Source organism: Ictidomys tridecemlineatus, chromosome 8 (assembly GCF_052094955.1).
Source record: "Ictidomys tridecemlineatus isolate mIctTri1 chromosome 8, mIctTri1.hap1, whole genome shotgun sequence".
NCBI lineage: Eukaryota > Metazoa > Chordata > Mammalia > Rodentia > Sciuridae > Ictidomys > Ictidomys tridecemlineatus.
In genome coordinates, this window is record NC_135484.1 from 2,308,032 (window position 1) to 2,332,313 (window position 24,282).

Here is a 24,282-nt window from a genome sequence, read left to right on the forward strand (position 1 = left end):
AGAGGGTGGCAGAAGTACTAGAATCCCAAATCCAGACCCTTAGAACTAGAGGGCAATTGCATGTTAAGAGACAAAATAAGGATTCATTTTTAAAACAGATCCCACCCTAGCCTGGCCAGCAACTACCTAGAGTTATTTCTGAAGGCGCCACTGCAACCCGAGCTTATGGTGCCAACTATGACATGGAGCTCACACTGAACAGAAATGAGTGGCAGAAGCGTGGTGGTTCCGCCTGAGGACAGGCATTGTCCTCTGAATCGGGAATGAACGTAAGAGTTTTGGGCAACATTTAACAACCTAAGACACTGAGGATTCTCATAATTCTCCAAAGTTAAAAATTCTTTAAGAATGAGTATGTAAAACAGACTTTGATATTTTAACCCAAAGATATACTTTACGTAGGTTCACATTGTTAATTTGCCTTAAAAATAACTTGCTATAAAGACAACTTTCAAATAGCTCAATGCTGCTGGTAACTATTTTGAAATAAATAGTAGTTGATTTTAATCTCTAATGCCAGATATTTTTGTGGAAAATAAGTCTTTCTTCCACAAGCTCTTTGATCAGCAATTAATTTTTTAACATTTACTCATGACTTATTCTGTTGTCAGGATTACAGCGCCCACAAGCATGAGGGAAAACAACTTTTTAAAAAATTCGCTTTAAAAAATGCTAACTAGGAATCTCGAAAGAAAAAAAAATCATCCTTTTTCTCAGTCAAAAATAAAGCACGACGTTTCTCTGGGCTTCTAACCTTCAGCAGCAGCAGTGCCAACAGCAGCAGTCACTGGGCAGCGTTCTCATCTGGCAATTGAGTCACTGTCCTCTGAAGACTCTCGATTTTTTAATTTTTTAAAAATTTTTTATTGCTACCAGGGATTGAACCCCGAAGCCCTTGACCACTGAGCCATATCCCCAGTCCCATTTTATATTTTACTTAGAGACAGAGTCTCAATGGCTTGCTTAGAACCTTGCTTTTGCCAGGATTGGCTTTAAACTTGAGATCCTCCTGCCTCAATCTCCTGAGCTGCTCAGTTCACAGACATGTGCCACCATGCCCAGCTTACTCCCCTGATTTAAAATATCATCTCTTACGTAAAAGTCACCGTACCACCCTGAACTCACAGCCTGATCTTTGAATGTACTCCACAGCATAACTCTATTTCTATGGAGTAGAAATAAAGGACAGATCATAGAATACAAATGTAACCTGTGATGGACTGCATGTTTATGTCCCCCCAAATTCATATGCTGAAATTCCAATCCTTTGGATAATAGTATCAGGAAGGGGAACCTTTGGGAAGCTATTAGGGCCAGAGGATTAAACCCTCATGAATGGGATTAATCCCCTTATAAATAAGACAGGCTCCAGAGAGCTCCCTTATCCCTTCCACCATGTGAGGACATATAGTAGGTCACAATTAAAAACCAGGAGGTAAGCCCTTAACAGACACCAAGTCTGCATGCCTTTAACCTGGACTTCCAGCCCCAGAACTGGGATAAACAAACATCTGCTCTTTATCAGCCTCCCCTCCTGGGATGTTTTACCACAGCAGTCTGACTAGACTAAACCATGACCCAAGCCCATTCTTAAATAAGACCAACTACACTCCAGTTAGTCACCAACTTTCCTAACAATCATATATTTGTTCCTCTATTGCTATATGTATATTCTTGATCTTAAATTCAAGCATTCAACTCAATTTTTTGCTCCTTTAAACCATATCCCCCAAATCAGGTCTTTTCTTTAATAGTACACAAGCACAAACGCACGTGTGCACACACACACACACACAGAGAAAGCTAACCATAGTATGTATATTTTCCCATAAATTTTATTAAAATAGCTCATTAATATAAAAAACCATCATGATTTGCAATTTCTAAATCTGACCACCCATTTAACAGTATATAATATTCAACACAACAATTATATTCTGGAAACAAATATTCTCAAACTAGGGATTTATAAATGAAAAGTAAACAAATCTCCTTGGTAATGGAAGAAAATATTCAAAGTACCAAATGAATTCAAATATTCTACAATTCTGATGTTAAGGGCATATTTTTTCCTATAAAATTCAACAAAAAGAATAGAAATTTTGAAACACATACTTAACCAACAAGAAAAAGGCACCTTGAACAATCAGAGCCCTTGTTACAAAAGAACAAGAAAACCTAGAACACACAAGAGTAGAGGGAAGAGCCCTCGGAGTCTCAGTGCAGATGTTACTTTGATACCCAGCTAACTCACCTTACTGGGGGTTCCATGTGCACTGGTTCTTCCTTCTGGTGACTTTGGTGGAGAATGTATATCAGATAGATCCAGTGCACCCTAAAAATCACAATTTAAAACACATTTAAAAATAAAACAAGAGTATACAAATTATCCTTCAAAGGAATCTTAGCATTTAAAAACAATGTAAAAAATTGGCATTTTACTTCTTGCCTCATTCACATAACTTTTCTTATCAGATTTCCTCTAATTTTACCAAAAAAAAAAAAAATGCATCCACATTCTAATTACCTATAAAATATTTCAGTCACCTTGAAGGCCACCTAGTTGCACTGCAATATGCCCCTAATCTATCTTTTCAACACTGACTTTCTCTCTTCCCTTCTCTCCTAATATTATTCTGTGATTCTCAAAGGTCTACTTTTTCTACCCTCCTTCATTATATGTCAAGAAAAAAAATACCAAATAGCAACTCTCACAAAAACCATCAGTTTCTACGAACGGTAGTACTCTATTTCTCTTTTATGCCCCTTTATTATTTTTGCATTTTTAAAGCAGCTATTCTAGTATGGCTTATATGTGCAATAGTTACATATGTCTCTCAGCACAAGGTTTTAATCACAAATGCAAAGGAGAGTTTTTAAAAATATTTCCTGAATAAGAATCACTTCCAAAAATTATTCACTTGTTATTATTACCATAAGCTCTATGACACTGTGTATTAAATACTGGCTATTTTGTTTTAGAAATTCTTTAACAACCACAATTTTTTAAACATGAAAATGTGCTATACATCATGGCTTCTTCCCGAGCCCATTCTATAATGGCAGCATCTTCTCCCAGGTTAGGAACTATAGCTCATCTCTGAGCTCTTCCTTTCTCACACGGCCTTCTATGACTCTGCCCCTTGCCAGAATACTAATTTACCAAATCTTGCTGATTCTTCTTTAAAGGGTAATCTTTCTCTCATTTCTATTCTGCTTCCATTCTTTGTCTAGATTCGCCTTCCTACAGGTTTTACTTCTAATTTTCTCTAACCTTTACAAATCTGTCTTTCATGTAGCACTCAAAGACTTCAAAAACTTTCCACTGACCATGAGCAAACAACAGCTAATCATCATGTCTTTGATCCTACCAGATGCATGAAAAGAAAACCCTTGTCCTCAACAGGCTTGTGATCTAGTAGTATGACAAAGATAAACATATGTGACTGTAACAATCAGCAAAATAAATTCTAAATTATACATCAGTTACCAGTAGTGAGAGAACAACAAGAAGAGGAAACACCACAGTCAGCCAGCTGTGGATAGTACCACAAGGATAACATTGCAGGCTGAGTGATGGGACAGATGTATCATTTCAGGCAGAGAATAAGATAAGACAATAAGAGCAGGCAAAAAGACATAAGCTGCTTTCAAGTAATTAAGTTCAGTCTAGATTGAATGCAAGTTGAATATCCCTATCTGAAAACACAAAAAGTTTCAGACTTCAGATTTTTAGAACAGGTGATCCAACAAAGATATACAAACATACTCAGAGATCTGAAACACATTCCAGAAATGAGATACTCAACTTCCACAAGGTTTCACACTTCAAAAAACAAAACAACAACAACAAAAAACCCTACACAAACAGAATCCTGCAGTATCACTCAGGAGCTGAGATTAAGGACAAAGAATCTAGAGATTCAAATTACCATTATGATAGTCATAGCAATTTTTACAGAAAGAAGACATGAAGAATTGAATTTTAAAAATAATTCAGCAACAGTGAAGATTGTAAAGGTGAGAACCCTGAGGAATGGAGATGAAGATGGATGATGAAGGTGCTAAAGGAGAGGATAATGATCCAGGATGAGATCAGAAACAAGAGAGTGCTTTTGATGAACTACAACCGGGAGACACTAATAGTCAACCACAATGAAGTATGTGGAACAGAGTAACTCAATTCTTAAGGTAGTTTTAAAATAAAGTTTTGGCAAAAAGCCCTAATAACTGAGCTCAACAAGTTAATCCATAGCTAGTTTCTATTATCAAAAGTCAAAGGACAATAAAACCTGTAATTTTTTATTCTGTTCTAACATCAGGTTTTCTTTCAAAGTAATAGAGTAAAATACTAATAAATGATGGAAAAGCTAAAAAAGACTAAATACCCAAATATTAAGAGGGGAAAAAAACAGCAAAAAGTGGGGATAAAATGTCCAACTTAATTGTTTTGCAATCTAGAGAGCAAAACAATTCTACTTTGAAGAACGAGTTCTATGCTTGGTCTATCTGAAAGAATCACAGATGTGAGTCAGGACAAACTGACAGGGCAGGCTGCAATTCTACCCACCAGAACAGGGTACTGAAGAACACACTGATTTATTTTACTCTCAAATCTCATCAACCACAAAGCAAAGGCTTTACTAGGTCTCAACTTGGTGCAAACATATGTCTAGCAGAGAAGAGCTTACAGTAATTAACTTTTCCTTAATTGCCAGCTGCCACATCTGGAGCATGCAAGCCAGAGTGAATTCCTCCTAACAAAGTGACCACATCCAGGGCTATGTGAGGAGCACTCCTGGGGTGGAGCCTGGAGTTCCAGAGCCCAGGAAAGAATGCAAGAACACCTGGAACTGAGGTTGGTTTGGGGGATAGGAAGGCTATTCTTGTCATGTTTTTCTTTTTTAGAAGTCAGCTTTTTAACACAGAACTTAAATGTACTAGTGGTTTATCCAGATTACTATATGTAGTGAAGAGCTGGAAATTCCAAGCTGAAGCCAGGGGAGAGGATTAGGCATGGCTAAGGGAGTCATCCACATAGTAACTATACAAAACTAAGAAAGAGTGATAACAAAGGCCAGGGTTTACCCACTCTCACCTCCATGCCAACACTGCTCTGAGAGCTTCCATTATCGACTTCTAAACTAAAGCAGCTCACACAGCCAAAATGTGGCAGGCTGGGGTCCCAACCCAACAGTCTGGCTCTAGAGTCCAGCTGTTACCTAGGGTACGAAGAGAGAGGACCAGAGAGAAAAACATGCAACTACCACTGCAATCAGGACAGAGAGTAACAGAGAAAGAAAACAAAAGGGCGGGTGGAGAAAGAAAAGACCTCGGGATCACAGAAGTTGAGAGGAGTGCAAAAAAGAGATGCTGCCACCAACTGTAGACTTGAGGTCCAGGAGACTGTTGAGCCATTTTTCATACCCTAATACATAACAATGTCCATCATATAAGAAGACAACAAAATCCTATTGACTTACTGAAGAATAAGTGAATGAAGGTGCAATACACGGGCTACGACGGCTCAGAGGCCATCAGTCCCAGGTCCTGGATCTAGCCAGCTCCCCAGCCGCCTTGCTGCCCTCTTCTGCCTTCTGAAGTGCCCTTACTAAACTTGGTCCCCCAACCAATATCTTACTCACATTGTTTAGCAAAATTTTGGCATGAAACAATCACTTCACCCTTTGAATTAAAACAATTATTCACAAACATTTGTTAAAAAAAATTATGTACAATCTTCCTCTCTAATCTTGAACTGTTACTTGTTTAATTCTGGAAGCATTTTTTTATCCTGAATACCTCTGAGCTCTATATTTACCATGCCTGAAATTCAATTAGTACTAAAGCAAGCTTTACTGATTTTCAAAGTTCCCAGTAGAAAACATACACTTAGACTCCCCAAATGGAATACATACATACACGGGCCCATTTCCATCCACATTCTAGAAATTTCTATGACTGAAAAAGCATACTCAGCCACAAATCTGGAATAGTCACACATGTATCTACATCTTTAAGACAGTATCTTCACGTAAAACTAATGTGTATATTATGGTTTAGATATGAGGTGTCCCCTAAAAGCTCATGTGAGACAATGCAAGAAGGTTCAGAAGTGAAATGATTAGATTATGAGAGTTGTAACCTAACTGATGGATTAATCCACTGACAGGGATTAACTGGGTCTAAATATAGGCAAGACAGTGTTGCTAGAGATAGGTCACCATGGGAATGTCTTTGGGGTTCATGTTTTGTCCCTGGTGAGCAAAGCTCTCTGCTTCATGGTCACCATGTGCTGAAGTGCTTTCCTCCTCCATCCCCCTCTGCCATGATGTTCTGCCTCACCTCAAGCCCAGAGCTATGAAGTCAGCTGACCATGGACTGAACCTCTGAAATCATGAGCCAAAATAACTTTTCCTCCTCTAAGTTGTTCTTGTCAGGTCTTTTGGTCACAGCAACAAAAAACTGACTGAAACAGTATTTAAATATAAGTCAGACCTGCTCAGGAGTAGTTCTGAAAAGAAAGGTTAAGAATAAGAAGATCACTGCTAATCAACAAATTTGAAAACGTTTAGAAACTAAGCAAAATCAATAGCTCAGTTTTAAACATAATCTAAAAAAACCTTTAAATTAAAAAAAATTCATCTATACATCATCTCTTCCAAATTTAACTAAAATAAAAACTAAAAACTAGCTAAATATTTCCTATGTTAAGTATCATTCTTACATTTTATAGGTGTTAACTAATGGGTCTTACAACACCCACAAGATGTAGATCCTATTATCCAAATTTTATAAATGAGGCAAGGCAATGGAGAGATTAAGTAACATGTTGAAGTTTGAGAGCTAGGCAATGAGGAGCTATCATTTTTTTCAGACAGTTTGGCTCCTGAATTCAACACTGTGAATATCAATAACTAAAACAATATACAAAAGTGTCAAAATCAGAGCTGGGGTTGTGGTTCAGCGCTGGAGCACTTGCCTAGCAAGTTCAAAGCCCTGGGTTTGATCCTCAGCACAACATAAAATTAAATAAATAAAATAAAAGGTATTGTGTCCAGCTAAAAAATAAGTGAACAGAATATTTCAATTTTCATTAAAATATATATTTATTCTCACTGCATTTCATTATCTTTAAGGAAATCTTTTCATGTTAACCTTGATTCACTGCATATATCTACTCTACCTGGCCAAATTAGACAAAAACTAAAACAAATCATGAAGGATCACACTTACTTCCCCACCAGAGGGCCCTTTCTCCTTCTGTTGGCAGCGTCTGATCACTTCTAGTAATAAGGGTCCTCCCACAGTACCTTCCGCTTCAATGATACCTAAATCACGGGCTAAATTCTCTCGACCTTCGAGACCTTGAAACTGGAAAAGAAGAAGATACATGTGCCCAAAAACATACCAAAAGTACAACCAGAGATCACAGAAAGTATCTCCAAACTCAAACAAGCTATCTTTCTAGTGAATGTCTTTTAAAACTTTACTTAAAAAAAAAAAAAAAGCCACAGCATAGGATCATGACAAAACTAACACTAATAACACTCAACTTTATTAGCAAGCTACAAATTACATGAAGCAGCAACACTGGTACCTCTTCTCTGACAGTTCAAATAGCTTTTATAAGAAAAATGAATCATCAATTACAAAAAATAATCTGTGCAAGTAAATATAACTTGTCAAATTTTATTAGCTTCCAGGTTAATATTAACTCATTTGTATCAATGTTTCTGGGACATGAAAACAGATGTAAAAATCACTGTTCTTACTGTGCTTGTTTCAGGTTGAAAAACAGCCAAGGTAAAGTCAAGGTTAAAAAACTGGAGAAATTCTGCAACAAGACTAGCCACTAAACGACCTGTAAAGATCAAGAAAAAATTGTGTAAGTAAATCCTAAAAAACTTTCAATTTCAATTTCACCAAGCAGCCTTGGTGAAATAAGATAATGAATAGGAGAAAAAGAGGCTTCTAAATTTTTCAAATTATTAATTTCTTCTCTTTAAATAAATAATAAAAAATTCTCAATCTTCAATTTCTTCCTTAGGATCACCAGTCTGAAACTATAAAACAATGCAATATTCCACAAAAATATTTCAATGTGGTACTTTTTTTATTAAAATTGTGTTTATGTAAAATTTGCTTTAACCAACAACTTTCCACAACCAAACCCACTGAACAATAGCAATGTGACTGTTACACAGCAAAATATTTTTAAATGCGCATCTATAAGAAAACATACTTGAAAAAAAGATAAAATTTCTGATTTTTCCCCAAATGGTGACAAGATTTGAAAATTCAGAAGCAGATAAAAATAAACAAGAATGAATGGAAAGTCTTACCATCTTTTGTATTTAAAAACTTTTTCAGGCTTTCATTGACTAAAGGAGTTTTGTTCTGTTAAAAAAAAAATGAAATATTTTAAGTGTCATGTTTATCCTAAAAATAACTATGAAATGTACATTAAGTTTAATTTTTGGCAAAGACATAAGTAATATGTTATCGATCATAAAATTAGTTTCTGAAATCCATTTCACAAACAGGACTTGATTTGTACTATTTAATAATGTCTCAAAGTTAAAAAGCCATACATGAAGACCCATGTTTGTTTTAAATTGTTTTATAAATCATTCATTAAACTGCTTTTGAAGCCCAATATCTTCAATACTCCTGTAAAATGCAATTAAATTTAAACAACTATTTATTATTTCAAATGTATGGAGTATGATATTTTATCATCTTAGGTCTCTATTGTTTATAACATATATACTTAAAATTTCCAATTACAAGTAGCCATAGGTCAACTTATCTTTGTAATTATAGATCTGAATAAATATAGGAAAAAATACTCTTTTGCATCAAAGCTGTGATTATTGACAATGAGGTTCAAACAAGGCAGCACAAGAGGGCCCTCCTCTAGCTGAGCACAGTTAGAGGTAGATAAGCGCCTCATATACTGCTGATGGGAATTCAAAATGGCACAATCATTTTGGAAAGCAGTTTGGTGATCATTTTTAAAAAGCTTAAAATATCCCTAGCATGAATGTGATCCACTTATTTCACCCTTATGTATTTCTCAAAAGATATCACAAATTTAAGCAAAGACTTATACATGAATGTTCACAGCATTTGATTATGATAATCAAAATCCAAAAATCATTTAAATATGTGTATCAACAGGTAAATGGTTAAACACGTTGTCATGTATCCATTCAATGAATCAATGGAAAGATATCTTGAACCCAAGATTAAATGATATGACTTAATACACACAAAATGAATTTCAAGTGCATTATGCTGAACAAAAGAAGCCAGATCAAAAATAGTACATACTATAGGATCCCATTCATATGGCTCTGAAGACATATTTAGGATGCAGGGGGGACACAAGGAAATTTTGAAGGACTAGAGTTATGTTCACTATCTTGATGGTGGTAATCAGTACATACTTAGCATAAATGTAAAAGTTTACCAAATTACACATTTTATATGCTGAATTCATTCAAAAAAGAGGGAAAGATCACAAAGGACCCTGATAGTCTATAGTCTAGGAAATTTGAAGACTGAATCAACTAAAACACTCAGGAAAGAATGGAGAGACAAGATCAGATATGTATTATAAACAGTCAATCTAGATCTAGGAGCAATATAGAGGACTTGAGGGGGATTGTGAGGGGCGTCAGCAAAGAGAAGCCTAGATAATAGGAACAGGATACAGCATTCTGGAAAGGAAATAAAATGAAGCACAGGCAAAGCAGGCAGCAGAGTACCTCCACACTGACCTTCAGAGACAGACTGGACAGACAGCTGAGTGAGGACTGAGCAGATAGGCAGAAAGAAAGGCAAGGCCTAAGAAACACATTTCCTGCCTGATTTCCCCAGAAAGATGGGTCTATTAGGTAGTTGAACATACAGGCCTGCAGCTCAGGAGAAACATAGGCACTGAAAATATGGTGCTCAAGTTACAGGTGTTATTAAGGTCACTAGGAAAAGATTGTAGAATGAAAACTAACAAGGTAACAAGTGCAAGAGTTCAAGTGCAGTACAGAAAAAAAGATCATGCTAAAGAAATCATGGAATAAGAAAAGAGAAAAAATAGAACAGAAAGGTCTCAAAGGTCAAGGGAGACTTTTCAAGTAAGAAGGAATTAAGAATGTCAAATGCCACTATGCTCAACCAGACAGGTAAAATCCAAAGTATACTCAAGATATTCTTCTTGACTGTAGCAAGAGACCTTCTTAAGGTGTAGTAGTGGTACATTTAAAATGTTAATGACGGAATGTCTGGTACCATAAGAAATGGTATGTGATATACACATTGTTTCAAAACCTAGATTTCTGGAAGGAAGAAAAAAAAATAAGACTATGGAAGGCAAAACCCAAAGTAATAATACCTGGATAAGACAGGGCCTTGCCAGGCGTGGTGGTGCATGCCCGTAATCCCAGAGGCTGGGAGGCTGAGAACTTCGAGTTCAAAGCCAGCCTCAGCAACATAGCGATCAAGGAGACCTTGTCTCTAGATAAAATAGAAAAAAACAGAGCTGGGGATGTGGCTCAGTGGTTAAGCACCCCTGGGTTCTATCCCAGGTACCCACCCACCCCCCCAAAAAAACACAAAAAACAAAAGACAGTGCCTCTTCTAAAGCAGGAAAGAGAGAGGTAGAGAGAGGTACAGATACATGCTTTTTAGGTAAGCTTTTCCTAAGGTAAGCAGTAGATTGGGGGCAGAAAGAGGAAGACACAAAGGACTCGATGGCTTCCATTTTTCCCTGTGAGGGAAAAGACAAGACAATCTGTCTAGAGCAAAGAGAACAGATAAAGCAGAAGGCTTAAATGAAGTTAAAGAGGGGACTGCCAAGTAAAACACAGATCGGCTGGACCTGATCAGCTCCCAGCTGTGGATGGTAGCCACCAATCTGTAGCATCACCAATTCATATGGTTAAGTGGCTTTTCTCTAGAAAGTGAAGTAGTCAGGGTTTCTGAGGGAAGGACCATGGTTCTAGATTAATCAAGAAAAAAGAATCAAGCTGAAGATATAGCTATTTGGTAGAGTGCTTGCTCTGCATGCACAAGGCCCTGGGTTCAATCCCCAGAATTACCAAAAAAAAGAAAAAGAAAAATCGAATGCCTAAAAACAAACAAGGAGAGAGCAAACAATAAATGAACAGTTTGATGAAATTAAACAGAAGGTACATAGGTCTAAGCAAGTGGGAAAAGTGCCATCAAGGTCAGTGAAAGACTTTGATAATAAAGTGAACATTGTTGACAAGTTACAGGATATTTAGTTAGGTTTTTTTAGGGGATTATTGGTAGAGGGCAAAAAAAAAAAAAACCCTATAAATTATTAATTGAATAAAAAGATGTGAAAAATACTAGAGGTCAAAAAAATTTTGGAAGGTTACATACTGCACACCCCCTACCTTGAAGATGCCCAATGCATACAAGCTTATTAAGGGCTCTGAACAATCTCGGCTAACTCACTGACAATGAACCATTTCTTCTGGTAACTCCTACAGCTTTTCGATTCGGATTGAGCACTGGCCTAAGTTACTGGGCATACTTTTAGGAATACACACAAAAGAGGAATGTTGGTCCCCCAGTCATAAAGAACCCGGCGTGCGCGAACCCGGCGCGTGGCCGTGCGCGGGGACCGCGGGCTGCGCAGTGCGTCTCGGAGCGTCTCCGGCCGGCCAGAAGCCGCTGACCCCGCTGGCCACGTCTGCAGGCTGCGTACCTCTACTTTTTCTTGCTCTTCCAGTGCTAGGAACACAGCTGCGCGAAGTTCAGCCTGCAGAAAGAGAAGCAGCGTCACTGGGAGCCGGCCACCGTCAGGCGAGCGCCCGCCCCGGGGACCGGGCACCTGCGGGCTGCCCATCCTCCGGCCGGCGCCGCAGTGCGGTCAGCTGACCTCGCGCCCCCGACCCCGAGCCGCGGGCCGCCACCCCGAGCCGCGTCGCCCCGCGCGGCCCGCGCTCCCGGCCCCGCGCCCTCTTCACCCGCCTCCACAGATGGCGCGCCCGCCTCCCGGCCACCCTGTCGGCGTCCGCGCACCTTGATGCGGTTCAGGACGCCGCTGTTCTCCAGCGTCTGCACCAGCAGGTCCCGCAGCTCCGTGTCCTCCTCGGCCACCACCGCGGCCGTCGTCGCCGCCATCTTGCTTCTCCAAGACAACCGCCCAAGCCGCGCTAACGGCCAACGGCCGCCGCAGAAGCCGCCCGGCGCAGCGACGCAGCGGCCCCCGCCCCTCACGTCGGGGGCGGGGCCTCGAGGCTACGGGCGGACGCGAGAGGGCGAAGCGTCGGGACGCAGGGGGCGAGGACTCGACGCAAGTCGAGATTGGGGTTGTGGGGGCGGGACGTCGGACGCCGGGGCGAGGACTCGACGCACGTCCGGGACTCAGGGCTCGGGGGCGTGGCCTGGGCTCGGGGCGGGGCTAGGGGCGGGGTCGAGGGGCAGGCTTCAGAGCGCCAGGTCTGCGCTGCAGAATTCTCTTCCCAATTCCAATAGGGTGGTGGTTGGCTCTTGGTTCAGTGCACTGCCCAGCTGCGGGCTAGCCCCGAGAGACCGCCGTCGGGCAGTGTCTGCATGTACAACTCATGTATGTGTGTGTTTGTGTGTGTGTAAACACTTTCCCAGAGAAAGTGAGTCTGTATTTCGGGTGGAGGCTAGGAATGAAGAAGGCTCAGTGCACTGGCCTTGTCCTACTGTTTACTCCGGTGTGTTTTAAGTCCTTTTGCAAGAATACTTGGGGAGGGAAAGGGAATCCCAAACTCCAGCACTCATAGGAAACACTCTCATCCACAAGGGCTGTGGCAGGGCGTAGGAGCCCTCCTTTATTTTCCTGCAGGTAGTCTGCAGATTAGAATCTGAGATACAGGTGCTAAAAAAACACGTTTTTCATATTGATGGTCGTACAACGAGAATACAGGAAAAACTGAGTTTAAATGGAGCCTTTTCTTGTAAAGATTAAGAAGTTAGTTTTGAGGTGGACTTAAAAAGAAAATAATTAAATCAGATTCATTTGAGAGAAGTAAGACCATTCCAAACATAAATGATGACATGAGCTTAAAGAGAAAGGGTCTGGAAGTAGTGTTCAAGTTGCCGACAGTAGAATCTGCTCTGGTTAGAAAATGGGGATGGACGAGACGCCTGGGAAGCCAGGAAGACACCCATGGACCAGGTAGACAAGAGGAGGGCAGAAGGGAAGAGTGCTCCAGCTGGGGAAGGTCACAGACGCAGAGGCTGGAAAGCCAGACGCATCGGGAAATGAGAACAGCATCTATGGCAGAAGCAGGATTCAGGAGCTGGCACAATGACGCGTTGGTTTGGGGAATGAGCCATTTGAAGCCTGTGATGAACATGCAGCTTTGGACATCTGGAAGACAATTTGAAATTCCTTGAACTGACAAATTGAACACCTGCTCTGTTCTAGGCCCTAAATTAGGTAGTGAAGAGACAGAGCTCTTTTCCCTTAGTTAGGGGGCTGACCGTTCAAGGATTCAGACAGGTAACTCTTAAAATTGACTGAAAAGACTGAAAAGGGAGGGTAAGAGAAGAAGCAGCTGGACAGACAGTCAAGGAGGACAGAGAACAGTGTACCTACAGTGACTGTATTTGGAGAGCAGGCCCACAGGGGCAATAAAGGTAGTGTGAGGTCATAATCCAATAGGATTGGTGTGCTTAGAAGAGGGAGAGAGACCAGGACTCTTTGCTTGCCTCTAAGCCATGCAGAGGCACCTCACAGAAACCAAAACTGCTGCCACACAATCTTGAACTTCTACCTCCAGAAGTGTGGGAAGGTGTGCTTCTGTTGTTCAAGCCATCACCCCATGGTGACCGTCAGTCTCCTAATGGAGTGCTGCTAGACCCCTGATGTAATAGGGGTTTCCTGGTCAGTAAGGAAGAGAGCAAAGATACCAGGGGACTGGGCCAAGGGGCACGGGCAGTGGTAAGGTCTGGCTGAGGTGACCAGAGTGCGAGGGCTTCATCCACCAACGTGACAAATCTGACTTTCATCCTGAAGGTAGGAAATGGCCTGTAAATGTAACTGTAAAGCAATGTGGGCAGGCTGGGGCTGTGGCTCAGTGGTAGAGCGCTTGCCTAGCACATGTGAGGCACTGGGCTCAATCCTCAGCCCCACATAAAATAAATAAAACAAAGGTATTGTGTCCAACTACAACTAAAAAATATATTTTAAAGCAATGTTGGCAGTAGCCTCTTTCGATTCTGAGACTCCAGAAGCAAGAGGGGATGGGCAGGTGAGATGCAATGACCCTAAAACAGTTGCTCCAATAGTCAAGAAGGATTCAGAAGGGCCTCAAATAAGGTCACAGAAGAGAACATGAAAAGGAGAGGATAGAGCTGAGAAACATGGATATGGCACGGAGATTTTATTTATTTCTAGAGAAGCAGAAACTGTGTACATGTCTACATATATACATACATATATACATATGCACCCACAAGGAAATTTATTATAAAGAATTGGCTCATGGGACCATCACAGTCACACAGCCAAGATCCGCCACTCAAGTCTATTGGGTTCCTGCTCTTTCCAGGAACCAGTCCTGAGATCTGTTGATTGAGTTGACAAGCAGGAGACCCAGGAGAACGGATGGTGTGCCTCCTGGCCAAAGGTAGCAGGCTGGAGACAGGGGATAGTCAGTGTTTCAGTCTGAGTCTAAAGGTGAGGAGGCAGGAAAGACTCTTCTACTGGGGATGGCCATCTGTTTCATCAGGCCTTCAGCTGAGCACCCAAGTTAGAGGGAGCATTCTGCTCCACTCAGTCTACCAGTTTAAACATGCTCACAGACACCTCCAGAATAACGCTGGACTGAATATGGAGGCCTTCCATGGCCCAGTCAAGTTGACACATAAAACTAACCATAACAAATATGTTCCAGTAACTGTAAGTGTGAAATAACTAGATTCTGATAAGAATAAACACAGGAGGGTAGAACAAGGAAATGCCTTCTGACTTTCTGCTTTTATTTTCTTGAAATAAAATGTGTCTTTGATGTTAAAATTAAAAATGATTCTGGAATCATAAAAAGAGTCCATCAGTCTGTACTCAGTGGTAGACTTTCTTGCTTGGGGTCAGGTGTCCTGTTTTTATAAGGATCAGGCAGTGGAGAAGGAGTATGTTTCTCCAGGGTGTGGGATGCCATGCATGAACTGTGCGTGAACTAGAACAACGTTGAAGCCATCGGGCAGGAAAGCCTGGTATTTGGAACTCCCAGCAGCAACCCTGCTAGTGTGAGAACACCTGGTTCTGGTGGCTTCCTACCCAGCTCCATCACAAGTTCAGGACAGCACTGGAGATGAGGGTGACCTGCTGGAGCCACACAGCATCTGTGTTTGGCTTGCCAAAATGTCTATCAACCGTTTACTGCAAGACACCCTCCTCTCCCGGGTTAGAAGCAAGACTCCTCGTACTGAAATCTTATCCCTGCCTTTGATGTACTCCCATCAGGACTGGAAGACCCATCAGCACTCCTCTGTATATCTAATTTCTGTCTCTGGCTCTATTTCTTACTAATTGTTTGACTTTTTACTTCCCAGGCAGCTCACATTACCTAAGCAGGAACCTACCCTGGCAGGTTACAGGTCACCTTGCAATATGATTTCTTAAAATATCTTAAGATTGTGCAAAAGACATAGCACACCTGGAAAATTAGCAAAATTGCTTAGTGTCTTATTTTGACAAAAACTTATTGATCAATAACATGGTGTATGATAGTCAAAATCATGGATTCCAGAGCTACAGTGCATAGGTTTGAATACCCTTAGTGGTTATGTTGATTACAGAAAGTTTCTTAACTCTCTGTGCCAGTTTCTCACATGTACATGGAGATAAAAATCACATGTATATATGGGTGTATGTATGAGTACACATAATTAGATGTGTAGATAATACTTAATGTCCTGAAACATAGAATGCACAATAAAAATATTATTTTTAACATACAGTCTAATTTCATTATCTCAGTGATGCTCTGAGAAAACTATTTTTTCCTGACTTGTTATAGATGAGACCAAAGCTCCAAAAATCTAGGTGTTATGTCCACAGTCACACAGCCAAGATCCGCCACTCAAGTCTATTGGGTTCCTGCTCTTTCCATGGTATTTCACTTTCTTCCAATATTTATATAAGATATTTGTTAGTTCGCTTTTTGTTGCTATAACTGGATGGTGCAGACTGGGTGGTTTATAAAAAATAGAGGTTTATTTAGCTTGTGGTTCTGAGGCTAGGAAGACCGATATCAAGGTAGCCTTCTTACCACCTCACCACATGGCAGAGAATGGCATGGAAAGACAGAACACATGTGCTAACTCAGATCTTTTCTTCCTATAAAGCCATTTTGTCTTGATGCAGCTCTGCTCCTACAACCTCAAATAATCCTAATGCCTCCCCCAAACCCAGATGACGTCAGAATATGAAATAGGAGAGTAAGCTTCTAACACATGAACTTTCTAGTGACATATTCAAACCACACAATAATGTAATTAAGTAGAAATAGGTAAAGTAAGAAAAAAAGGCCGAATGAAGGAAATGGGAAATGCAAGGGAGATGTTCTCCCTTCTCAAGACAGCTTCAAAGCTACCGCCACCAGGGGGCAGTGTGCAGCAGGACAACTGGCATTTCTGATTACTTGCTCAAAGATAGGATACCAGAATTTGCCACCCCAAAATGTCTCGCCATTTTGGCATAAGGCTGAAGGCAAATGAGTCCAAGCAGATAACATTTTTTTAAAATCCTCTGCTTTCTGCCTATTTGGCTAAAGGCCTCCCCTCTCTACCAGGATGGAGAGAGGTTGGTCCCTAGAGAAATGGCTGGCCCTGCTTGGCCCCAGAGGGCACCAACCCACCACAGTAGCCGGCCCTGGTCCTCCTCCATTCCCACTGCTCAGCTGCCCGTAGGATGCTGCCTGGACACTCAGTCCTTTTCCTAACGTTCATTGTTCCCTGCTGAGAGGCTGCGTGGGCCTGAGTTCCAACCACCCCTCTCCACAGAGTGCTCCCTGGGTACAGGCCACACAGGGGAATAAACGTGTTTTCCCCCTTCTTCCCATGGAGTTTCCAGACCCTTGACCAGAGAATCTAAGATGGACGGGGGGAAAACATTCTCCTCCCCTACAGTGTTAGAGTGGGCAGCTAATATTATCTGTTGACTGTCCATTTAATTTATGTCTTTAAGTTAGATTTTGGGGGGATGGGTTGAACCCAGGAAGCCCTCTAGTACTAAGCTACAGCCCAGTTCCTAGATGTTCTTAAATACTAAGATCAGTATGAAAATGTTTTTCTTCTACTCTACTATTTCCCTGAGAATTTTGTTATTTGTTTATTTCTTCGTTTCCCTTCACTGCCTAGCACACTTTATAAATTTAATTACTTTGTTGCTAAGTGCATGTCTATGCAGAATTGATTGGTTCAAAAGCTGTAACCATGGCAACATAGCAATATCTGGTACATACAAGCCTTAGAAATGCACACTTCCAGTGTTCCAGTAGATATGTGCTACTCTACTACTTGAAGAATTACCATTTTTAAAATTGCTTCAAATTACTATTAGCCTGCTATCTTAACCCATTACTTAAATGTCTTTGACATTTAGACTCAGAATCTGGCAAATACATCAGGACAGAAATAAATTAACTGAAAACAGTAGATGTCAACATCATTTTATTTATGTGTTTATTTTAAAATATTTTCGGTGCTGAGGATTGGACCCAGGACCTCACAAGCCAGCTAAGTATGTAGGCTAACACTGAGTTACATCTCCAGCCCCACCTTCCAGTGCTATTGTAATTCCAACATATATATATTCATTGTCTGAAATGTGTGTGAAATAGAATATTGCACTGATTTAATTAATGAATCTAAACAATACACAAGAAGATTAAAATACACAATTTGGGACATGCACGCTGAAATTCTTGCTGTCTTGATATTTCTTTCATATATGTGTGTGTAGGAACATACGCCAATCCTCTTCTTCTTTGACTTTTCTGTATCTGAAACAGTGCTTCCCCACTGGAACAGTTATGCCCTCCCAGAGAACTTCTGACAAGGTCTGGACACATGTTTTCTTGGTGGTGGTTGGGGAGGGGAGCTCGGTTACTGGCTTCCAGTGGTAGAGGCGAGGGTACTGCCGGATGCCCCGTGCTGCCTGGAACGGACCCGCACAGCACAGAATGATCAGACCCGCAATGTCAGTAGAACTATTTTGAGAAACCCTGCTGCAGAATGATTCCCCATCTATAATTAGTGTTATGTAAGTGCAATTTGTCAACTTTATAGACTACATTTTGTAAATTTTTTTTTTTTGATCCACATGAAATTCCCTCTGCCTTCAAATACATTTCTTCTTTCTCCCTTGGTCAAGTGACTATCAGCTCTTCTGGGCAACTCTAAATTCTGTAGCCAATGAAACATTGCAACTGTAATAGGAAAAAGGAAACAAAACAATGTTGTTTTTAATGTAAATGTTTACACATAACAGGTTACTTTCAAAATCTAAAAGCTGTTCACATTAATTTTATCATGAAAGTTCTAAAAAAAAACTTTTGAATATCTTTAAAATAAGGCCACTTCCAGGTGTCATGAGAGTTTTGGACCAAAAATCCATGTTCTCCATGACTCTGGGCAAATCAATTATCTTTCTTGTTCTCAATAATCTGGAAACATTTAATGTTTTATCTTGGAAAAAAATAAATTTACAGAAAAGTCGTAAGAATACCACAAATAGCTCCTTACCCAGATTCATCCTTGTCACAACTTTGCCATGTTAGCTTTTTCTACCCACTGATCTATCTGTGCATCATGAACCACCTCAGTAAGAGGCAGAGGTCACGCTGCTTTGCCCTCACGTGTGTGCCCTTAGAATAAGACCATGGCTTCACACCGCACCCTGACGTCTGCAGAGGAAACAGAGCGCTACCCCAAAGCCATTATCAAGTGGCAAGCTGGCACAACGGGAAGGGAGAGGGGACCTGTTCTTAGCATTTGCTGGCTCCCATGGTTAACAGCCCACCACAGCTGATTTCAGGTTACTGACAGTTTAACCAACAGTTCAAAAAATTGCCTAGTATTGAAGACCTGGCTCTGAGGGAGTCAGTGTGAACCCACCCAGCCCATCGCACCTGTCATTGATTCTTTGGTTCCTACTCAAAAATCTCCGACTGCTTCAACAATATTCTCAACAGCAACATGTCCTCCCAGTTCAAGATTCAGCTCAAAATCATCACTAGTCCTACTTCTTTAGAATCCATGAAGAATAAATTTAGTGTTTTGTTTTGTTTTTGAGACAGCGTATGACTATGTTGCCCTGGCTGACCTCAAACTCACGATCCTTCTGCCTCAGCTCCCAAGTGGCTGGGATTTCAGGCATGTGCCCCCACACCCAGCATTAGTGAGTGTCCTTTAATCTGGAGTGGTCTATCCTCTATCTATCTACAATACACTGCTGTTCTTAAGGGCAATATTTTGTAAAATGACCTTCATTTAGGGTCATCTGATGCCTTCTTATGGGTAGATTTCAATTATGCATTTGGGGCAGGAGTAGCACCCAAGTCCAGAGCAGGACCACCTCGGAGCGCCTGAAATCAGCTTGTCCTGTAATTGGTGATGCAATTTCTGATCACTTGGCTAAGTGTGCTTGTCAGGTTTCTCCTCTGTAAAATTACTGTTTCCTTTAGAAATTAATGTTTCATGGAGTGGCACTTTGAGACTATAAATATCCTCCCCCTCATCAAATTTCCTACTAATTTTAGCATCTGTGAGTCATTCTCCAGATTGGGGCCAGTGATCCTGACCTCCATCCCTGGGTCCCCTCCCCACCCCAATCCAGAGGGATGTGGAGGATGTCATGAAGTTCACCTCTAAGGTTCAGTCACACGGGAAGCCATGTTGGCCCCCACCTTGCTCTGGACCTCTTCCCCAGAGGAGCCAGGCACTCACAGTGAGGGCCTGGGCCTTCCTGCAGCAGCTGTGGGAGCCAGTCACTGGAGATGACCCTGTCCCCCAGGCAAGCCTGGGGACATCACAGCTTCAGGCAGGGCCACCCCTAATTGCAGCCTCTAGGAGGCGCCAGGCCAGAATCACCCTGCAGAGCCCCTCCCACAGCCCATCCCACACAACTTGGTGGGTAGTAATCTGTCATCCTAAACCAGCGAGGTGAGGAGTAAGCTGAGGTATGTCTGGAGGTGACCAGAGCGCATCAGAGGGTGCTTCTTTCCTTGAGCCAGTCACTACTGTGCCAGCTGTAAGGGGGAGAGGTTTTGTTTGTTTGTTTTTTTAAACTGTATCTCAATGTCTTCATTTATTAGTTGGTGTTCTCTAAGGAGGAACTTTGCCTTATTTCACTTATCTACATCAGTGTGGCGCATAGATTCTTATTTTATTCAATAAGTTATAATCCATTTTTCTCATTGTTTTATTTTGCTGCTCAAATTGTCCCACATTTGGCCATTTGGCTTTCCTCCCTTGTCCTTGGACATACTTTCATTATTTTTAAGCATGTCCTTACTTTCTGGTTTGATAGGGGACAGTCAGACACCAGTGGTGGGAACACAAGGTTCAGGGGATATCCATAAACTGGGTCCATTCTGCTGACCCCCATATGCTATCTCTTCCAAGAAGCAATTCACCTGCAGCCCTGCCTGGCCAAAGTGGACAGACTGTGTCACATTCCACAGCAAACTACCTGTTATCTGCAGGAGAAATGCCTGAAATAATGTTGCTAAGAGAAATCCAAATTACCTTGAAGGGGGACGCGTTCCACAGACCAGATCCCCAAACTTAGGGAGATAAGAACAATTCCTCCTAATCATAAAACCTGTAAGAATTTAAGAGTCCGATCTAAACTGGTCAGCATGGCCCAAACCTAGAGTTGCCATGGCAGTGGGGACTTGAAAACATGACATTGTCCTCCTGTCAGCCAAAACCCAAAAGGTGGACCTGGGTGGGACTCTCTGGAAACTGCCCTGGGATCCCCTATAAAACTGGCCTGCTGGAGGGGCACGCTGTCCCTCTCCTCTCTGAGAGGACCACTCTCCCCATGAGAGCGTCCCCTTTCCCTTTTCCTAGTCCTTCGTGAACTCAGGCCTGTTCCCTGAGCAACGTGTCTGAAACCTTCTGACTTGATGACAGGGATCAGGGTTTAAAGGGGAGTCCTCACACTGCCTCGATTTCCCAGAAGGCCCCAGCCCTGAAACAGGTTCATCTCTGGAACTAGCCATTTCTCCCAGGATCCCTATTTCCTTTTAGTGAGGATGATACTCAGAAACCAAACTTACTACCTCTTTTATTCTATATATTCTTTTAAAAGTTTAAAGTGTCACCTTCCATATTTAAATTCTCAATCTCTTCTGATGTGATTTTTTTGTGTAATTTCCCTGTTGTCCTAGCATTAATTATGTTAAGTAGTTCCTTCTTCACCCGTATACCTATAATCCTCTCTCTAACGTCGATCAAAGCTCCATAGTTAAGTTGGTTTTCCCTTGGTTCTCTTTTCCGTTTCATTTGTTAGCTGGTCTATAAACACACTGTTCAATATTGGAGAGTGTGTGACAGGTAGGTAGAAAGCTAGATATAGACACGGACGAATGTGTTCTGTGAGAACCTTAAAGCAATGATCACCCAGTCCAAGTGAGCGTTCCCCATTCTAATGCTGTCTTGAAGTGCCCTCTCCCAGGGGAGGGGAGGGCGGCACAGAGGGTTTCGGAGAAGTAGCTGATTCTAGGTCTGAGTCAGAAAATCTAGAAAATGAATCTAGAACATTTTATCAGAGAGCAAGGAAGCTATTAAAGACTACCAGGTGATGCTAATAGGACACAAATATCAAATTGTAGATTTTCCAAGGTCCAAAATGGGACAATCTGAGCACCAGTGAAGATGTTAACTGCATCAGATTGAAATAGCCCCCAGATAATAGGAAACACACACACTTACACACATACACTCACACACACCACACACACCTACACACATACACACCACCTACACCTATACTCACACACACTCCACACACATACACACACTCCACACACACACAAACACCACACACACCTACACACACACACCACACACACACTCACACACACACTCACATATACATGTGTCTGGCCTCCCTGAAGAGACGCTAGGGAATCAACTATTCAAAACTGAGAACAGAGGGAAAGAATGGAGAAACTTAACGTGCCTTTCTTATTCAAATCGTCACTACTCAGGTCCCAGCAGTATAGACAGAAGGTGTTACTACATAGAAAATTTTGAGCAAGTAAGGAAGAATGACAGAATCCTGCTATTTTTCAACCCCAAGGGACTGTCATAGAGCATCAGAGACTGCAGCACCTCACACAAAGGCACAAGATGGCACGCTCTTCTTGATGGAAAACCACCTGTGAGGTTGTTTTGTTACGGAAGCCAAACCTCAGCCTCAGTAAGCCTCCGTGTCCAACTACAAATTTACACAAATACTAAGGAACAGAGGGACGTCCCAATCTCCGTGGCGGGGTGCAGTGAGTGAAAGCTGGGTGGCCCAATCGCCTGCCGCCTGCCGTGGGGAACCTCAGAGCTCGGAGCTGTGGCAGGGCCTCCTGGAACCCGTGTAAAGAGACACGTCAAACAACGGAGGGACGGTAGCACGGGGGATGCCAGTGTGGACAGTGAGGCTAGTGCTACAGGAGGCAGGCGGGGTGCAGGGAGGACACTGAGGCCCACTTGGCCTAGCCAGCAAGGTCTGTCTCCCGACTTCAGAGGTTGTTAAAAAATGCCCACAAAACTGGGCAAAAGACACACAGCAAACATTTTCAGCAGCAGGCGTCTTGCAGGGCTGTGACCCTGAGAGGACCTGACACAGCATGGTCTCTGCGTCTGCACCAGAGTCCATCTGGGGCCACTTTCCAATCAAGGCTGCAGGAAAGCAGAACCCCAAAAGAAGAAGTGGCCCTGCACAGCTCGGGCTGCAGCGGGCGGTCACGAGGTTGGCGGGGCAGGGTCAGGAGAGGGCAGAGCTGCACAGAGCAGACAGTCCAGAAATCCCCAGGCTGGTCCTCTGTGGGTGGAGCCAGATGTGCCGCCGCCGCAGTGGGCTCCCTGAGGCCTGGCAGAGAGCAGCTGTGGCGATGCCGTGTGCACAGATCACAAGAGACCACACAGCACGAGACGGGGAGTCCCAGCCGTCACGAGCAAGCAGACCAGTCCTGGGACCCTGGGCCCTGGAGGGAGCACAGGAAGGCCACTAGCTGAACCCAGGAGCAGGGGCTCTGCCCACCCACCCCACCAAAATCTGAAACCAAACCTTCACGGGAACCCACTGAGCTGCCTGCATATTAATTGCTGTGTGCTTGCCAGGGAGCCTCCGATACTCCTAGAGAAAGACAGCAGAATCCATTCTCCCTGAACAATGTAGCACTTACAATAACCAGCATGAAAAGTTTCTAAATATAGAAGACGCAGGAAAATGTAAACCATAACCAGAGGGGAAAAGAGTCAAGAAAGAGGCCCCAAATCACACTTTCTTCAAGGAAATGTGGGAGAACACATATGCAGCTTCTGTAGCAGAGACAGCATAACCATAAATGGAAAAAAGGGTGAACTACTAGCCTTTAGCAAAATTAAAGCTTCTTTTCATCATTAGAATCTAATATGTGAGAAAGTGTTCACCAAACCTATACTGACAAAGGGCTTGTATGTAGAACATTAAAGAACTGCAACTCAGTCGTAAAAATACAGCTCCAGAAAAGATGGACAAAAGACTTGAACGGATACCTCACCAAAGAAGACACTGAAATGGCCAGTGAGCACAAAGACTGTGGAAAAACTCACCACCTGTATGTGACGGTCAGAGCACAGTGTTGAAATTTATTCTGCACTCAAATATCTGTTAACGTATGCAACACACAGAAGTGATGAAAAATATAGGATAGACTTCAAACTTGGAGGGTCAATCCAGAAGGATCCAAAACCGATAAGTGAGAGGAGTTTCCAGAAACAACAGAAAGGAAAAAAAAAAAAAAACATGATCTTAGAAAATTAACAAAGTCTCCCTGAACTGAAACATGGAAGTTTATAGCTTGAATAGGTGCCCCAAGTCCTCAGTAATCAATTTTGAATATAATCACAGCCAGAACTTTCAGATCTATTTGCCAGGGGTGGTAGGGAGGAAGGGATAGGGTCTCTACCCCAGCCTTTTTTGTTTTCTGAGACAGGGTCTCACTGGGTTGCAGAAGGAGATCTTGAATTTATAATCCTCCTGCCTCAGACTCCCAAGTCACT

General features: G+C 42.1%; 1 protein-coding gene across 7 annotated transcripts in view; it reads right to left on the minus strand.

Annotated features, from left to right (window-relative positions):
* The window catches only part of Cep43 (centrosomal protein 43), a 37,930-nt gene extending 25,657 nt beyond the window's left edge, over nt 1–12,273 (minus strand). For 3 of the 7 annotated variants that reach the window (XR_013424680.1, XR_013424679.1, XR_013424681.1), the window contains exons 1-6: nt 12,055–12,273; nt 11,738–11,791; nt 8,346–8,400; nt 7,776–7,864; nt 7,237–7,374; nt 2,255–2,335 (exon numbers count right to left, since the gene is read on the minus strand). Coding sequence is in view for 2 of the 7 variants with exons in the window: in XM_078018753.1 (XP_077874879.1) it covers nt 2,255–2,335; nt 7,237–7,374; nt 7,776–7,864; nt 8,346–8,400; nt 11,738–11,791; nt 12,055–12,156 (519 nt within the window). In the remaining 5 variants the exon portion in view is untranslated. The remainder of the gene's footprint in view (nt 1–2,254; nt 2,336–7,236; nt 7,375–7,775; nt 7,865–8,345; nt 8,401–11,737; nt 11,792–12,054) is intronic. The other 4 variants (XR_013424683.1, XR_013424682.1, XM_078018753.1 and 1 more) reach the window with 3 other exon arrangements.
* Nucleotides 12,274–24,282: the final 12,009 nt, after the last annotated feature.